General features: G+C 35.7%; 1 protein-coding gene across 1 annotated transcript; it reads right to left on the bottom strand.

The window, feature by feature from the left end:
- Positions 1 to 1901: 1901 nt before the first annotated feature.
- On the bottom strand, positions 1902 to 18634 carry eIF3a (eukaryotic translation initiation factor 3 subunit a). Its single transcript, XM_080168991.1, has 24 exons — positions 18486 to 18634; positions 17615 to 17829; positions 16247 to 16381; positions 15150 to 15232; positions 14193 to 14282; positions 13619 to 13772; positions 13144 to 13302; positions 12782 to 12915; positions 12105 to 12249; positions 11679 to 11834; positions 11134 to 11250; positions 10667 to 10782; positions 10195 to 10264; positions 9679 to 9761; positions 9054 to 9141; positions 8508 to 8603; positions 8183 to 8341; positions 7724 to 7837; positions 7416 to 7496; positions 5815 to 5871; positions 5034 to 5104; positions 4165 to 4297; positions 2998 to 3807; positions 1902 to 2072 (listed from the first exon to the last, which is right to left on the bottom strand). Exons 1-23 carry the CDS (start codon positions 18550 to 18552, stop codon positions 3007 to 3009), a joined length of 3324 nt encoding a protein of 1107 aa, XP_080025117.1. The 5' UTR covers positions 18553 to 18634; the 3' UTR covers positions 1902 to 2072; positions 2998 to 3006.
- Between the last annotated feature and the right edge of the window lie 163 nt (positions 18635 to 18797).

The following is an 18797-nucleotide window of genomic DNA, read 5'->3' as shown; positions in this document are numbered from 1 at the left end:
TTTTTAAAGCAATATCATCAAATACTTTGTTGAGTTCAAAGGACAAAATAAAATAACGCTGCAGAAAAGCATCAAATGTTGTAAATTGCAAAAGTACATTAATACTTTTGTGTTAAAGCAAACAACAGTTTGAACTCATCAAAACATTCGATGATATTGCACCAAACAATGTTTAACATTTCAAAGTTTTTTTTTCATATAAAACAATGGTGAAACCTAACTTTTTTGTCGATAAAGCAAATTTTAAACATAAACCTAGTATATTTACTAAAAAATACTTTGGGTCAATGCTGGAAGATGCTTAGAATCCCTTGCTCTTGTTCGTGGATAGTCCTCTTTGTAAAAATATTAACTGCTTTAACAAAAGCTGGTAATTTAGATTGAAAATATAAATTAATAAGAATTGATCTCTAAGGGGAGAAGACAAAGATTCAGGGGTGTATATTCTACATGGGATCCCCGGCTTAGGGGGGGGGGGGGGTGGGAAATAAAAAATAAGTGGTTGGAGCAGGGGTGTATATTCTACATGGGATCCCCTGCTCAGTGGGGGGGAAAAAAAATAAAAAATTAGTGGTTGGAGGGAAAAAAAATGTAAAAATTAAGAAAACTGAAAACATTTTTTCCATTTCCCCCCCTCCTTGGTGAAAAAAACTTTAAAATATGTGTGGTAGGAGGGATAAAATAAATAAAATATGGAGTTCTTTAAATATTTTTCCATTTTCCCCCTACTTGGTGAGAAAAAACTAGGGGGGGAAGAAAAATAAAAAATTTTGTAGCAGGGGAAAAAAAAATAAATCTTGTGCAGAAAATACACCCCTGGGTTGGAGGGAAAAAAAACTGTAAAAATTAAGAAAACTGAAAACATTTTTTCCATTTCCCCCCCTTCTTGGTGAAAAAAAACTAAAAAAATGTGTGGTAGGAGGGAAAAAATAAATAAAATATAGAGTTCTTTAAATATTTTTCCATTTTTCCCCCTACTTGGTGAGAAAAAACTAGGGGGGGGGGGGGGGAGGTGAATAAAAAAATTTGTCGCCGGGGAAAAAAAAATCTTGTGCAGAATATACACCCCTGCTAAGATTCTTCCCTTTTATATTCGTACAGGGAGAGTTGAAAATGGCCTAAATCTAACCTAGAAGACAAAATATTAACTTGAGAGCTGTGTGATGCTTTCCTTCAACAGAGAACAAAATCGGCACGGTATCAATATTAAACTACAAACAGTAGACTACTTTAAAGAGCAGGTTATCTAATTCTTAGACTTGCAAGTGAGCCTTAACGTGACATGTGAAATAATTTTAGTCAATTGAACGACACACTAGCATTTTATGAAATCAATCTGAAATTCATCTGAAATTAAAAATGTTCAAATATTAAATAAATAAATTATAAAAACAAAATTTTAACATTGAAATATTTATTAATAGATCAATGGAAGTTGGATTAAATATAAATACAAAAATGACCACAAAATATGGTTCAAAAAAGATTACGACCAATGCTTTGATATTTCTTTCGAGGCCTCACAATTGGGAGTAAGTTATCAGTTCACCACAAGGTCGTAGCGCAGCAAAGTAAATATAAATCACATTACTTAAAAACACTAATATTAAACCTTTAGAAAACAGCCGTTCTCAATTTGAAAATGGCCGAGCTTTCTAAAGATTTTCTTAACTTAATTACGACGGATTAACGTTGAATTGTTGGGATAGTTATCATGATATAAAATAATGTATATTTTTGCTCATAGCCCTTGAACATGTGCGTCCTTGATATTATATAACTGTATGAGAGAAGTAGGCGGGTGAGCATGCCTAGCGGATGACCGCCAATGGTGGTCGGCCAAACGGCTGGCATACACAGACACGCGCACATCACTTGGAGTTAGGCTAGGACCAGTGTTATAATCACTTTACATAATGGAGTTTATGTTTTGTAATTTCAAATTCAAAATTGGTTTGATTCGAATTGGCGTGATTGAATACTTGGAAAAAACCGGTTTGTAACTGGTTTAGTTGTTGTCGTGTTTCGTGTAGAGTTTGTTGTAGTTTTGAATAAGTAAAAATCTTCAAACTGAAGACAGAAAGCTATTTTATTAAGATAAAAAAGGGAATTGAAATTAGGGATGGGAATCCGTCGAATTTTTGGGCCGGATTCGGATTCCGGATTCTGAAGGAATCCGTCAAAAAAAGTGACGGATTCTTGCGGATTCCGGATTCTTATTTTTGGCGGATTCCGGATTCGGATTCCGGATTCTAGCAGTATTTTAAAAGGCCGTCCGTCACAGAGGGATAGCTTTTTTCGTTAATTTATCACTATGTTACTTGGTTGAAGCCTTGATTTGTTTAAAGTGTTGACTTCCAGCATAACTAAAACATTTACATCACATTAGTAAATTTAAAAAATTAAGTGCTACGTATGTCCTAAAAATGTGCTTGGTATTTTCTAACCTATTTAAATTAAATTTAGCCTACCAATTTAGAATCCGGAATCCGCTGTAAAAAACGGATTCCGGATCCGGATTCGGATTCCAAAATTGGCCGAAAATTGGGCGGATTCCGGATTCGGATTCCGGATTCCCATCACTAATTGAAATAATACAGGGTACTTCAGAAGTTTTTTTTTGATATCAGGAGTGAATTCTAAAAAAAATTTGCCTCACTAAAATCAGTGAGGCTCGCTAAAAATTTAAAGGGGAAAATTTTGCCTCATTAAAATTTTAGAGAGGCAAAAGTTTTTTTTTAAGAATTCACCTCGGGTAAATGACTCGAGATTGTAAAACGGTAATTGTAGGCCAATATAATTTCTGGTTTGTTTTATATTCTGAATCACCTAGATTTCATATTTTGATGCTAATCGATTTGAAATAATCTCTTTAAGTTTATTAACTAGTGCGAAAATCAATACAAAGCGTTAATTAAACGGCTTAAAGCAAGCACTGCAAATTTGTATTTGGGATAGGATAGTTTATCTTATGTAAATAGAACAGCTTTCTTTCCTAACAACAAGTTAACGCCAGCTTCCTTCAATATCACCTCCGCCAGCACGACGTTCATCACGTCTATTATCATCCCGCCTACCGTATCCGCCACCACCTCCCCGACGATCCCCGCCGTCTCTAAATCCACCGCCGCGTCGGTCATCTCCTCCTTCTCTGCGTCTATCGTCAAATCTTCCTCCTCCGCGATCACCACCACGGTCTCCAAAGCCTCCACCACCGCGACGATCATCACCTCCGCGGTCTCCGAAGCCTCCTCCACCGCGACGGTCATCACCACCGCGATCTCCGAAGCCTCCACCACCGCGACGGTCATCACCACCACGGCGGTTGCCAAAACCACCACGATCTCTGTCATCACGGCGATCATCAAAACCTCCACGATCCCTATGATCGTCACGACGATCACGGTCATCGTTGCGGGGTGGAGGACTGCCGCCGCCACGACGCCAGTTATCCGGTCCATCGCCACGTGGAGGTGACCTCCTCCTTGGAGATCCACGTCTGGGGGGAGAGCCGCGTCTCGTTGGAGAGCCACGTCTGGGGGAGGATCCACGCCATGGGCCCCTCTCCTCTCTGGGGGGACGATCGTCATCGTCGCGGTGCGGAGCAAATTTCTCCTCCTTGAGCTTTTCACGCTCGCGCCAAGAACTGCCTCCACCACGGGGGCCAGGTGGGCGATATTTTCCGCCACTGTCTGGTGGGCCACGTTCACGGGCTGCAGCCTCTTCCGCTTCGCGCCTCTGTCTCTCCCTCTCCTCGATTTCTTGTTCTTTCTTGCGTTGCTTCTCTGCGATTGCATCGAGTTCAGCCTAAAATAATATTTTTATTTAAAATAAAAATTTAAATCTCCTAACAGTAAAAACAGTATAAACAATAAAAATAGTTGTAAATAGTGGAGACAGTCAATATCCTATATCACAGCGGCAACCTGAAAGTTGGTAATACGAACAAACATTTCCTTATCAAGAGGTAGTCACTTTAATTCTATTATATTTAGAAGCAAGGTTTTGTCTGAACCCAAAGATCACTTAAATGACTAGTACGGCTGATCTTTATTTTACAAGAAAGCTTTGTATTATGTGCTGGGATTGTTATGGGCTATTTTTCTATTTCCTGTCCACCTCTAGGGGATATATAAGTAAAGCATCTAGTGGTAAATACGCTACCTGTCTGCGGAGCGCTTCTTCTCTTTCCTTGGCCCGTTTCTCCTCCAAAATTCTCATCTCCTCCGCTCTCTTTCTCTCCTCCTCCTCCTCTTTCTGTCTCAATATCTCCTCCTCCTTCTCTCTTATCCAGTTCCTAAAAATTATATTTGCATCAGAGAGGTAGTTTCATTACAGATGTTTATTGCAGGGGTGAATATTCTTCTTGGGATCCCCTTCATTGAGGGGGGGGGGGGGGTCTAAGTAATGAAATATTTTGCAGTCAGGGAAAAAATGAATTATGCAGAATATACACCCCTGTAAAAGTATTAGCTGATGTTTTCAATAAAGTTGATTTTTATTCCCTGCCCCCCCCCCCCTCCTTAGCAGGGGGTCCCATGCAGAATATACACCCCTGCTTTGTTTATTAAAAGACAGACAACGCTTAGATCAATTCAGTTACTATTGAAAGCCCAAATTACACATGAATCTTGTAACAAGAGAACGACAAAAGTTATACGACAAAGGTCAAATCAGGGATAAGACAATGGCCGATAAACTGATGTACATCACCAATGATATCATTTCTATAGATTACTAATAGTGGTTGAAACATTTAGACTTACTGAATCAATCAATCAAAATACAATTAAAGTCCCCTAAGTTGTTGAGTCAACAAATAGAAAAATGCTTTTATAAAACATTGAAAACTAGTGTAAGACTTTTAATTCAAATATTTTCATTAAGTTATTAGTTATTTCCTTCATTGCATAAATTCAACTTCTTTTCCAATAAAATCATACCATGAATAAAAACCAGATCAAATTGAATTTTATAAAAAATCTACATATCCGCGGACAACAGTTAATATACCAACAGTGTAATATGCATACCTCTTTCTCTCTTCGACCCTGGCAACTCTTCTGGCTTCAAGACGCTTAGCTTTCTCCTCATCAAAGAATTCCTAAATAACATAAGATTCAAATTACAAAGACTTTATATTCTTATTTTTTAACATTTGGATTGTTTCAAGCTATTTTTCTAGCCCCTCTCTGCCCCTTCGAATACAGTGCTCTAGAAAAAAAATTGGTAAGGAAAAGAAACGTTCTAACTAATTTAAACCATAATAAACTATGTGATTATCAAAACCAGAAGAAAAATAATTTCATAAACCTTTTGTCATTAAGATACCTGGATTTATGTGAAATAAGGATTGATAAATTTTTGTTCTTACATTTCGATGAAAAAGACAAAAAATACAGCTAATTAAAAATGACATCTATAATACAAAGTAGAACGATGTCTGTCTGTGTCCGTCCGTCTGTCCCTTAAGATCTCGGTAAACACTGAACCGATCGAATTCTACTCTTTAGGGAATATGCCTACTGGTCCTGAGGTGGTTTTAGGCTATTTTCTTGGGGCGTGGGACACCCCCACAACCCCCCAAAAATTTCCCCTAAATTTTTTTGATGATGCAAATGATGAAGATGAAGCACATGTACCACATTTTATTAAATTACCTCTTGGGGCAAAGCCCCTAGAGACTAGGGGCGAAGCCGCTAGTTTAAAAAAAAGTAACTTAACGTATTATTTCCTGGGATATAATTCAAAATAGAAAATTAAATGTGACACATGTAAAAATCCCCCCCCCCCGTAATTCTGTATATATCTAACCTGGAATTCTTGAAGTTTCTTCTCGAATATTGTTTTTCTCTCCTGTACCAGGGTTTCCTGTTAAAAGATAAAATGTTACGTATTTCATCTTAAGGTTGAAATGCAATTTTGTCTACAAGTCTCTTAATATCTTATTTTGTCTACAAAAATACAAATAATCATAGAAAAAAAATTTAAAATTGTAGAGTTTACTGTTTTTCAAGAATAAGACTGAGTCAAATAATGAATAAACATTTGAACAATGATGACAATATCATTATCCATTAGTAGCAAAGAACAAAAAAATCATAAATGAACAAACGGACAATATGAGTTTGAGTTCAGAATCAGTTGTCATATGAAAGAAAGATTATGCGATTGTGTCAATGTAAAAGGGGGGGGTTTTTAATGCAACCATCTCGTAATCAATGTATAAATGGCACTTAGAATTCGAATTTCGATATAAAATTTTGCATGAGTAATCCTTGGTAGGTCTATTTTCCCTAAATCGAACAAAAAGTTGGAAAAGTAACGGCTAACGGCTGGCAGCTCAGCCGCTTAGTAATTTTTTGGCTTTTTTCTATGGAAATAAATCACGAAACCTCTCTCCACATAATGCTCTTTTCTGATTCAAAAAGTTTTTAAACGATTCTATCCGGTAGTTGCTGGTACTAGAAATCTAAAAAAATATTTTTTGTATCATTTCACATGATTTAAAGCAAAAATATGTTTTAAAATGTTGATTTCTAAGTAATTTTTGACAGATTTGCCCTAAAAATAGCCAAAAAACGGCTAAACGGCTGAGCCGTTAGCTGTTACTTTTTCAACTTTTTGTTCGATTTAGGGACAATAGACCTACCAAGGATTACTCATGCAAAATTTCAGATCGAAATTCGAATTCTAAGTGCCATTTATACATTGATTACGAGATGGTTGCATTAAAAACCCCCCCCTTTCTTTGGACTAAAGATATATTCATAGTGATAAAATTATGTTTTAATAATTGATATTATTTTGTTCAGGTTGCTTACAGTCAGTAAATTTATTATTCAAGATTATTAAACCTGAAGATTTTATTACTTGATTTAAATATTTAAATATTAAATTTTTGTAATTTCTATTTTAAGTTTATTTGCTTTTCTTTTCAATTAAGATTCAAATATTTTTAAATTAAAGATTAATTTTATTTTCAGAATAATCCTCCAATTTATTAGCACACCTATTATAGGAAATGTTGCATTATATCCAGTAATATAAAAGTGTGTGAAGGGGTAAAAATGTACTGTTAAGTGAAATAAATTAACTTAATAAAAATATACCTCCCCTTTATTCCTTTAATTGCAAGGATAGCATACCAAAAGTAGCTTTTAATTGGGACAATCACTACTCATTAAAGTGAAGTATTTTTAAGTAATTGGGCAATTATTTTATGGCTTGTGAATATAAGTTTTAGCCGCCACAGCGATAAATCCTATTTGTGGCTTTTGAAGCTTCGTCGACAGCCTAACTGACTGACAAGAATAATGTGGTTACTGCTTGGTACAAACACACACACACTATACCTGGTACAGCCTTATCCTATACCATATACTCCAACCTAATTCTTGGTACACACACTATACCTGGTACACAGCCTTATCCTCCGCCATCTTCTCCAACCTGATCTTGCTCTCCATGTCGTTCTTCCTTTGCTCCTTCTCATTCTAGATTAAATGATAAGAGTTAGCTCTCGGTAAAACTGCAGCTTTTTATATTTTTTTTAACTTCAATGCCCTGAATTTGCTATTTATGTATTAGGGAAAAAAAACTAAACTTGATGGAAAATACAAAACATCCTAGATCAAGATTTATTAACGGTAGGTACCAAAAGTTTTGAAAATGAGAAAAAAAAACTTCTGGTGTAATTTATTATGCTCTCTATGAATCATACCTCAATTCTGGTCTTTTCTTCTTGGATCCATTGTTCTTTCAGCATGGGGACCTCTTCAACACGCTTGGCTCGCTCCATGTGGTCAATCTTCATTTCTTGTGCCTTCAGACGGATCTAAAATACAACAGTCAATATTGAATATTCTCTCAAAATACTTTTCCTTTACGGCCAAGTATCTAATTTATTTCTGATGCAACCAAACTGGTTCTAAACCTTTTAAAACTCATGTTTAAACAAAAATAATATGAAAAATTCACTTTATTAATTTCTATCATTAGACACTAGACAGTTGTCTGAATAGAAACATCAATGGACTTGGACACAGGTTTATCTATGTTTTAATGGTTGTAAGTTTGGAAAGCCCAAACCAACAATATAGCGTTTAATTTCTGTGAGCATGTACCCCTGGGAAGACGAGGCTATGTATGTCATTCTGGGCCCCCAAAAAAACATTCGAACCTGCAGCTCTTTCTTCTCCTTGTTGAGCTCCTCGACCTGCTTGGCGACAATTTCCTCGTGGTCCATCTTGGCAATCTCCTCCTCATCCATCTTCTCCAGCACCTTCTTACCGATGGTGGTCGCCTTCAGCTGGGCGATACGGTCAGCAGCCTGCTTGATCTACAAAAATTTTGATTTTAGAATTAAATCATATGACCTCTTTTTAGCGGATTCTTTCAAGTCTTTTATAGTACTAACATCCATAAATAGACTGGAATAAAAATTAAAATAAATCATCTGATATATAATCCATATTAATGGCATTAAAACTGGAATTTTTCTTTACCTGGATCTCCTTAATTTCTTCCTCCTTCCTCTTCTTTTCTCTGATTTCCTTTTCAGCCTTCAGCCTCGCCTCCTCAGCTCTACGCTTCTCTCTTTCCTGGAATATTAATAACATTACATAAAAAAAATATGTAGCTATTTCCCGAATCCCCGGTCATGAATTGGTCAGTTCGTTCATCCAGCAGGAGTGGAGGGGATGGGGTAAGGTGGGGGGGGGGGGGGGGGAGATAGTTACTTTTTCCCGCTACAAGTTTCACTTTATTGGAGTACATGAGTATCTGGTGTAAGATACAAGTAATAATAAATCTATTAATATATCTAACAAGCATGACTCAACATCCATAAAAGCGAAGCTCTAAAATCAGACGGCAGGACAATCAAATATTAAAGTTTGTAAAGTGTAAGAATAGACGCGCAAAGAAATAACAAATAAAAATCTACCATTCCCCCATTAATAAACATTTGATTTAATCCAGAATTAGGGAATGGGTGGGGTTCAATGCGTAACTAAGCACTGTTAGGAAGACCGCCAAAATTTTTGACTCACCAGAAGTTCTTGTTGCCTGCTCTTCTCCTTGAGAAGCTCTGTGTGGCACTTCTCCAGGTATTCCTTCCTCTCTTCGATAATCTTGTGCCTAAATCACAATTTATTTATCACCATTTTGTAAAAGTAACAGGATGTTTGTCCTAGAGTTGAAAAGGATCTCGTTCACCGCTGAACCGATATGGTTCTCTTCTACAGTGAAACTTCCAAGGTTAAGGAATGGTTTATATCTATATTTTGAGGAGGGCAGGGGTGTATATTTTTTTCCCCAGCTGCAATTTTTTTTTATTATTTTCCCTACTAGTTTTTTTCCTGCAAGGAAGGGAATAAAATGGAAAAATATTTTCAGAACTCTTTATTTTATTCATATTATTCTCTTAGCTTTTTTCGCCAGAGTGGAGAAAATTAAAAAAAAAAATGCTTTCAGTTCTCTAAATTTTTACATTTTTTCCCCCCAACCACATATTTATTTTTTACCCCCCCCCCCCTCCCTCAGCCGGGTCAAATTTGTAGAATATACACCCCTGGAGCAGGGTATGTCCAGCCTTCAAATTTTTTAAATTTTAATTTATAAAACTAATCTTTTCTGTTGGTCTATCAGCAGCCATATTAATCTTAAATTTTTTACCTGGATAATAGCCTGATATGCTCCCTACTCTTGGACATATGGTAGATATCCACGATGCGCTTGCGGAGCTCGTTGTTTTCAACCTTTAGAAACAAAAATTAGGGTTATGGCTGTTCTACCTTGCTAACTCAAATACCTAAGTATTTCATGCTAGATATCCCGTAAAGACCGGAATTTTATACATTTAGAAACAACTTTGAAAACTAACATTTTATAAATAATATAGCTTCCTTCAGTAGGAAGATGAACTAAAATTATCACAAACTCGTATAATTCTAATTTTATCCGTTATTCTTGACTTTGCAAGAATGGAAATATTTACTCTAGTTATGATAGAATTTTTAGCTTTTAAAGGAGATTTCTATGTAAATAAGCGGATTCCTTTTCCCATCAGGGTTTTTAGGTAAACCCCCTAACATCCATTTATCTCATTGTCCATTCTATCTTTCCTGTTTAATTCTAACATGTTAATCTATTCTTGGGGTTCTAAGCTATTATTATATCAAGTATTTTTACCTGGTTTCTATCTGGGTAGATGGTGTTGATAGCTCCATCCAGGCTGACCATCATGCGCATAAGCTGGGTCCTTAAAAATCATATTTGATGAGTATTTGATTACAGGACAAAGGTATAGCCAACAAGCGAAACAAATCTAAAATAATATTTTGGGAGCAAGTAAAATGTGTTGCCCCCAAACGACAACTGAAAATCACGTAACGGTTATGTAATTTTTTTCTATCTAATTAATTTCGTTGTTGGTATAAGCAGATTTGAACATTTTTGCGACATTGGACTATATTTTTATCGCATCGTATTATAAACGACAGCTTTCATAAGATATTAAATTGGGAAATTATAAGATTAAAACCAGTTTTTACCCCAATGGTCTGTAATTAAGATACATGATTTTTCAGTATGGCTCAAAACCAGTTCAAATCCGTCGGAAATTAATCTGATTCTGAGCCATAATTGTATACATTGTTTCTACCTGATCTGTTCACTGGGCATAGACTGGACGTTAGGTCCCTCTGGAAGGTCCTTGCGCTGAGCCTCGGCGAGGTCAGTGCCGAAACGAACAGTACCAGTTCGGTGGTCAATACGCACCTGAAAATTATGACGAAAATGTAGTGGCTCAATTTTTTTTTTTTAACAAAAGATAAGTATGTTTTTTGTTGGTCTCTCTTTATGATGTGTACTATTATGGAAAACTTTATTAATGAAGATTCTTTTTATTTAACAGATCTTTCTAACGACTAAACAGATTCAGTTCTTCATTTTAGAGAAGCTACACTTAGATTTCGGGAAGGTTTAAAAAGGAGACTTTGCCCTACCGAGAGCAAGTGACGTTAGACATTTTTTTGTTTGATATACTTTGTTAATTGTGACTGAAAGACAAAACAAATTAAAGTCTACCATGCTGCATGCAACTAATCATTACATATTAATTATACAAACCTGCATATCGTTATTCCTAGCACACTCGACAATGACCCTCTCCATGTGGTGGGAAGTGGTGAAGCAGGCGAGCTCCAACAACCTCTTCAGGGTCAAGCACTGGTACACTTGGGCAACCTAGGTACAATCAGATTATTAAGTGATAATGTTATTTTTGTATATAACATAAGATTGAGATACATATAAAAATGAATAAGTTATCCATTTTAGGGAAGCTTCTCGAGATGGTTTTAGGCTATTTTATCTAATATTTAGGTAATTAAGTTATAGAATGGTTCTTCTAGGCAATATCGTTGGCCTTCCCCACTCCTTTAATATCCACTTTATCCTAGAGTCGCACCCAATAGAGCACTTCTTTGATTTTTCCATCCCACCCCCCCCCCTTCCCCCTTATCATGTTTAAATTCAATTGAAATGAGGGGTGGGGTGAGTTAAATATTTCTTTTGGCGGCTGGAGGGAAAAGATAAATCTTGTGCAGAATAAACACCCCTGACGCTAATACATTCTAATTTAGATAATTTTTCTTATATGTATAAGTACAAACCTGTTTAAGAAGCCTAACCAGCGTCATCTCCCTGAGGGAAGTGCAGTACTGAACCAGAGGATGGTCGGGCGTTGACTCAAACTGTTTTAACTTGTCGTCGACCAACTTGCATAACTTCAGGGGCTGGAAGTCCTCCTCCATCCAGTTGTAAACATCCTAAATAATAAAATATTAAACATACATTATAGGAAAGTGTAATATTTTTAATTTAATTTCTTAGCCATTTTTTAGCTTTTGTCTGACGCATTATGCAGGGAACGCCTAGCCCAAGAACATTACAATTTGAATTGTTTTAGACCTATAAAAAGCTGCACTGTAAAGAACCATATCAAAATAGCGATTAGCTAGATCTTAAGCGACAACAGCCACAAATCATTTTACTTTTATATCAGTAATATGATAATTACATTATAATGATGATTTTACCTTAAGATCTTGGCTGGCAAGGTTGACAATTCCAAATCTGATGCAGTCCTTGAGGAGGCTGGCACGAGAGGGTGGCTGCGACAGGCCAAGTAGCGCAGCAAGGCGAGCACTCTTCTCAGCAGGGGACCTCTCTGTCTCAATGAACCTTAAATCATAAAATTCAGTATATACGAGTTGCAAGTTACAATTGACACCGCAAAAAAAAAACATTTTTATCTAAAACGTTATTGCTTATTCATGTATTCTAGGCTAACATAAAACAGTGAATGTTCATTCATATCTTTGTACAAAAGGACACACTCCAAATTAATTTTAAAGACCCCAAATATATTTTAAATATTTATGCGGCCCTCTTTATTTCCAGAGTATATGTTTAAGGGTTAATTCGTGGTGTTTTAATTTTAGAAAAGAGGAATGTTGTTAAACATGATTAAACTAGGACACCTGCCATAGTTATTACTCTGCATACCATTAAGGTCAATGTTTTAAAAACGGAAGCTGAAAAAAAACTATTTATAACGGTCTGGTAATATATGGACGAAAAGAAAATATATTAAGATATGCACACGTTCAAAACAATAAAATGGCCGGATTTAAAGATTTCTTATTGGTCCAATTGACTGATCTAGGTATCTAGATCTACTATATCTATTGTTGAACCCAATTCCAAGTTTTACCTGTCAAACTCAGGGTGATGGCTGGGAAGCGGTACACAGAGACAGGCCGCCAGCACTTTAGAACCCATTTTCGCCAACTCCTCTTGGGATAAATTCTTTTTCATCTCACGGACAAGTTGGAAACGCTTGAACTCCTAATATCAAGGGTGGATTAGATATGACAAAAGAAAAAGGAATTGTGCAAATCTAAATTCAAAGGGCCTTCAAAATATGAAAAAAAATGTATTAAACAAAGTCCCAAAATCTAAACCGGTGTTACGTAATAATAAGTTTGAAATAACTAACGATAAATAGGGACATACTTTCATTATTCAAAAACAGAAATGCAAATTTCCCCCCCGAAATTTAAAGTTTCAACTTACCGCAGCGGCATGATACAGCTGGTTGCCAGACTTCCAGAACACCAGAGCCAGCTTCAGATAATACTGGGCCATCATCTTGGGCTGCAGGGCCTTCTTGCTGATGCCCATCAGGTTGTGAATGTCCTCGACAGCCTTGAAGGCCTCCTGCCACAGTTCCATCTAAAAATAAAACATATAATGTGAAGTAGAAAGTTTTTTGTCTGATGCTTAAGAGCTCGGAAAATACTAGTCTGAATTTGTTATTCTTTTTAGGGAAGCTTTCTTATTGTCTTTTTAGACAAATCCCCCCCTCCCCCCCCCCCCCACTCATACCTAGAGAACAGGGGTAAAGAAACTAGTTTGAAAGATTCACTGAATAGGAGAATCATATTGATCCAGCGCTTAGCAAGATCATAAGGTTCAAACAGACTTACATACTGTTACTTTTATATAAGGATACACTGTAGCATCTTTGAATAATAGACAAGATATCTACCGAAATTGCAGCTTCCAGCTGGTATTGTCTTGTCTCCATATTCAATGTTTGTGTCTCTGCGTTGTTGAGGTTGATGAACATCATGTTGTTGCCTGTAGGGTTCTGCTGCTTGGCAATCAAGTCCAAATGGTTTCTCAACTTCTCACACAGTTTTCTTAACAGAGTTATTTTTATTTGGCGAAGGAAATAAAAAAACCCGCAATTTTACACTCCAGGTCTTATTGGGGCACGTAAAAAATTTTCTTTTTAAACTATATTAAGCTGTTTACCAAAAATATCTGCTAGCTAAAGGGCACTTTACATTTTTATTTTTGACGATTTCTCTTCAGACGTTGGTGGTACTCTCCCCCAAATAGCTATAAACCTTCCCAAGGCCTATAAAAAGCCACACTTTAAAGGAGAACCATATCGGTTCAGCAGTTCGCGAGATCCTTCGGTACAGACTTGAGAAAGACAGGCAGATATACTGTTTCTTTATTATAATAATAAAAATATTTTAACAATTCAGCTTAATACTGAATCATTGTTTTGTTATTTTTTAAAAATCCTTTGTCTAAGTATTTATATTTCTCACCTGAATTCAGCCTTGCGCTGGTATTTCTGGCAAAACTTGAATGCCTGGACAGCGATGCTGTGGTACAATCTTTCCACACGGGGATTTGTCCTAAAATGTTTAAATATTTTAAGTCGGTTGTTACGATATTAAAAACAATTATAATCTTCCGAAGAATTTTAATTATGTGCTTTTCTTCTCGCATTTGTTTAATGTAGGTATTACTTGTAGTTTCACACTTTGTAAAACGCATGAGAATATATTCTTCGCATGTAATTCCATTTACTATTTTTCTATAGGGAGGAAGGGGAACTGAGGGGGGGGGGGGGCAATTTATTAAGTTTTTAAGAAAGACGAAATGGTCGAAAAACAAATAAAAAAGTTCAACATTATAAATAAAATGCTATTTGAATGGCGTTTCCAAACAAATTAACCCCCCCCCCTCCCCAATTTATTATGGTTGACGTAGCATAAAAGCGAAGCTCAGAAACGGACATCAACACTTTAAGTGTTAGAACTGAATATAGTTACACAGAGTTGTGGATCCGGATCCGCATGTTTTTGAGTCCAAGGATCCGGATCCTGGGGTATAAATTTATATAAAATAGTCACTTACAAAGACATTCTCGTGATGAGAGCCAATCTTTAAGGTTTAGGTTCAGACTTAAAAATTAAAAGTATTTTTGACTTCGAGATTAAGGAATAAATATTTTTTGAAAAATTTGGTGATTTTATTTTTATTGTCAAGGATCCGGAGTCGGATCCGGTAGGATCCGGATCAAATTTTGAGGATCCGGATCCGCATACAATCAATGCGGATCCGCAACACTGGTTACAACATAAAATTGTAAGTTATTGAGGAGGGGAATAGCGTGTTTTTAACAGGACATGCGAACAATTCTATTTTGGGTTTCTCACTGCTACTATTGTTTCTAAGCAATATTTCTGATTAAAAAATTGTTTTATCTCTATACATACCTCAGCAATTCCAAGCACTGGCAATAAGAATCCCATAGGAACTTAACCCAGGGCATCAGATGGGTTCTGTCAGCACGGTCCTGTTTATGTTTAGCAGATTTTAGCGCCATTATAAAAAAATTATATTTGTTTTTCATTGTAGTAAGCAAAGAAAACATCCCTTTCAAATAAAAGACATTCAAAGCAATTCAATATTAAATAGTAGCAGCTCCTTAATTTTACAAAGGAGCATAAAATCGTTATTCACAGGGAGTAAGGGAGGGGACAATGGGCAATTAATTCAATTTAAGAGTTTTTGAAGAAAGGCCATGAAAACCAGAACAATCCCGAAAATATGGTTGAAATTGTAAAGTGATTGTTGATTAAATCTAGAAAACCATAAACTAAGAAAAAAGTTCCAAAAAAAAGCAATAATTTGAAAATTAGATTACCAGTATTACAGACTGACATAACCATTCTGTAATTAATTACTAGAAATATCTCCCTGGAACTCTCCAAATGACATGGAAAGAGAAAAGAGATTTGGGGGCAAGTGATGTGAACACGGAAAAAAGGGGCAGGCAGGCGTGTAGCTGGATGGGCAAGTATATGACCCGCACGCCTTTCTGCCCCTTTTTATCCAGTTTATTTCCCCCACCTCACTTCTCCATTTCCCTTTCTCGTCTACTTTTAAAAAGGAGGTGGGGATGAAGGGAGTGAAATATAGTATGGGAGGGGGGCCGTGTATTTATATTTGAACTACTCTCTGTCTGCAAAACTATATATATTCAAAACTAACAAAACGAGTAACGGCATTTCTTGCGCAAGTCCCCAAACTCAGTCAGAAACTGCTAAATTCTTGCACATTCCCTTTAAGCCAGTCCCCAAAGTCTGAGACTCCTAAAGATTGAATATTCGATCCATTGTCCCCTCCCTTACTCCCTGCGTTATTCATCGCATCATATGTTCAACAGTTTTTCCGCGGATAGGTGATAAAAATATAATAAGATTAATACCAAACGGGAAAGCTAATTCTTACATAATTTAAAAAAATCGTTAGGTAGGTATTACCTATACAATGATAAAAAAAATTTTGGCGTTAAAATTTTTCTTCCCTGAACACCCTCGCCGGACACGGCAGACAACATAATCATCTCGGGTGTGGTCAAGATGTCTAAATCGTCAACTTCGACCTTCACCACGCTCTCCTTCTTGGCAGCCTCGGTCCGCTTCTCAGCATTAGCCAAGTATTCCTTAATGGGTAGAGTATTTAAATATGATTTTAAGGTACCTATTAATGTTAAAAATGAATAACATATTTTTAATAACAATAAAAATTTTTGCTTGAGTTTGCAAATTAAATATAAAATTCAAGACGAAATTCTTATTTAGCAACGAAGGTACGCTATAATTCACTTTGTCCGTCACTGCGTCCACAACGCTATGGAGAATGTGATTTTCTTGGCTGCTGTTAAAGATACACTGCTGATTTTTAGTGGACTTATTCTTAATCAAAAAGAATCCAGTATAAAACTTATTTTATTCGCAGGTCATTCTACAAGTCAAATAGTTAATTACATGTGAAATGAATCAGAGATTTTCTAATATTCAACATATGGGCACTTCTTTTTGTCTTTTTCATTGCCTCTTAAAATCTTTGTTCGTTTGTCCATCCATGTTTTATTTGTGCCTCGCTACTTAGAGATATCATCATCCTTGTTTCTTGCATTGTTACCAAACACTTGTCAAGATTTAATTTTATCTACTGTTACTTTTGTGAAATATTTTATAATAATATTTTAGGAAAAATAATTTTATAAATTAGAGAAAACATGTGTCTTTCTGTAAGAATGTTCTGAAAGATCTCGCTTACTGTTGGATATTAAACTTTCTTTGTAATGAATCTCCCAATGCAATGGGTCAAAATCCGATTTACAAATATTAATACTATAAATTCGTAAAAATAATATATATCTTTAATACTTTACCTAGGTAATATCTTATTCAAAGATCTAATATCATTGAAATTGGATTACATTATTGTTTAATTTTGTCTTTGCGGGGACTATGAACGAAGGAGAGCAAGGATTTTAACACCTTCCAGCAATTATATAAGGTATTTTTTGTTGTTTAAAGGGTTATCTGATGAAAACGTATACATTAGGCCTTAAAGAAAAATTCAAAAACAGTTCGAATAGGTACCTATAGTACTTTTTCATAATATAGCATTTGATGATGTTTTGACGTTTTTTTATTTTTCAGTTTCACTATGAACTTAACAAATCATTTGATGACATTCCTTCAAAAATCCCTAAACATTTAAAGTTTATTTCAAATAAAACCATAAACCTTTTTTTTGTTCAATTAGCTATATTTAACAAACCTAGTACCTACAAAAAATACTTAAGGTCACTGCTGGAAGGTACTTAAGTATTATCACATGCTTTCATTCGAGCACAGTCACCTTAGACAGCAAAATTAAGTACCTGTACTACAGTGGTCAAACTGGCCACATTGGTAGTCTGGCACATGTTTCTGTACTGGTACAAGCCCTCCTTGGCTACATGAGACTTCTTCAGTTCAACACACAGCTCCAAGTATTTCCTCATGATGCTTTCTATTAGCTTTTCTGGTGAAGTATGCTTGTGCTTCTTGGCTTTGATAACTTCGTATAATGTATCAAGGGCTTTGCTTGGTTTTCCTAAAACGAAAACAAATGTTAAAACATAGGGAATCTAATGATTGTTTTAATTTTTTGTCCCTAATTATCAGTGTTCTGGAGCCGGAGCCGGGAGCAGCAACATTTTTGGTGGAGCCGGAGCCGTATTTTTCGTTAAAAACGGCTCCGGCTCCGGACTAGCTAAAAATGATTTTTTTAAGTAATATTATAATTTGGCAACGGTCTATTTCCATATAATAAACTGAAAAACTATTGTTACTTAACAAATAGACACACATCCTTCTACTTTTATATAGCTTTAATCAAATAAAAGCAAAATATTTTTTATTATTTATTTTATGTTATCAAATTCAATAATGAAAAAAAATTTATATATTAATTTTAAGGTAGGAGCCGCATCAAAATTATACGACTCCGGCACCCTGCTAATTATACTACCCAAACACACATTACTTTTGTAAAAGTAACAGGGTGTACGTCTGTCTGTAGCGAAGGTAGTATATAACTTACATGGTTAGTCGGTCTTGCTACAAAAGATATTTTTAAGTATAGATTTTAGTTTTATCCTTGTTCTCTTTAAACAAACAGCGTATAATAGTTAATATCTCATTTTAACCGTTTAATAAACAATGATTTTAACTTCAAAAGAATGGTGTCGTCCTTGTTCAACTACTTACCAACTTTGATAAACTCCTCAGCCTTGCTGATAGCATTTTCTGGGCGGGTAAAACTCCGCGACGCCATGCTGATGCTTTTTTATTCACTCTCCTGAAATACTTATTCTTTAGGTTTTGGATTATTTCTCTACTTATCACAAAATATAATTCATAGGGTTCACAAAAATCAATTTCAGAAGAAACAAGATAGAAACACTAGATTTGGTAGGATAATTACAATTCATGCAGTAGAAATTGCTTTCATTTTAAACTTGTTTAACATGAACAAACTGGCTATGATAGTTTTTTACTTTAGTTTAGCTAGACTTTTCA

This window comes from Acartia tonsa, chromosome 8 (assembly GCF_053477335.1).
Source record: "Acartia tonsa isolate MP-2025a chromosome 8, ASM5347733v1, whole genome shotgun sequence".
NCBI classification, from domain to species: Eukaryota; Metazoa; Arthropoda; class Copepoda; order Calanoida; family Acartiidae; genus Acartia; species Acartia tonsa.
The sequence above is the reverse complement of the archived record's forward strand: the minus strand, read 5'-3'. Positions and strand labels throughout refer to the sequence as shown.

Excerpts from the sequence above, each read along its gene's own strand:
- eIF3a (XM_080168991.1), bottom strand. The coding sequence starts at position 18,552 with ATGGCGTCGCGGAGTTTTACCCGCCCAGAAAATGCTATCAGCAAGGCT. Across the intron at positions 12,250-12,781 it reads CATCACCCTGAGTTTGACAG|GTTCATTGAGACAGAGAGGT; the intron begins GTAAAACTTGGA and ends TTATGATTTAAG. Across the intron at positions 11,835-12,104 it reads TTGCCAGCCAAGATCTTAAG|GATGTTTACAACTGGATGGA; the intron begins GTAAAATCATCA and ends TTTATTATTTAG.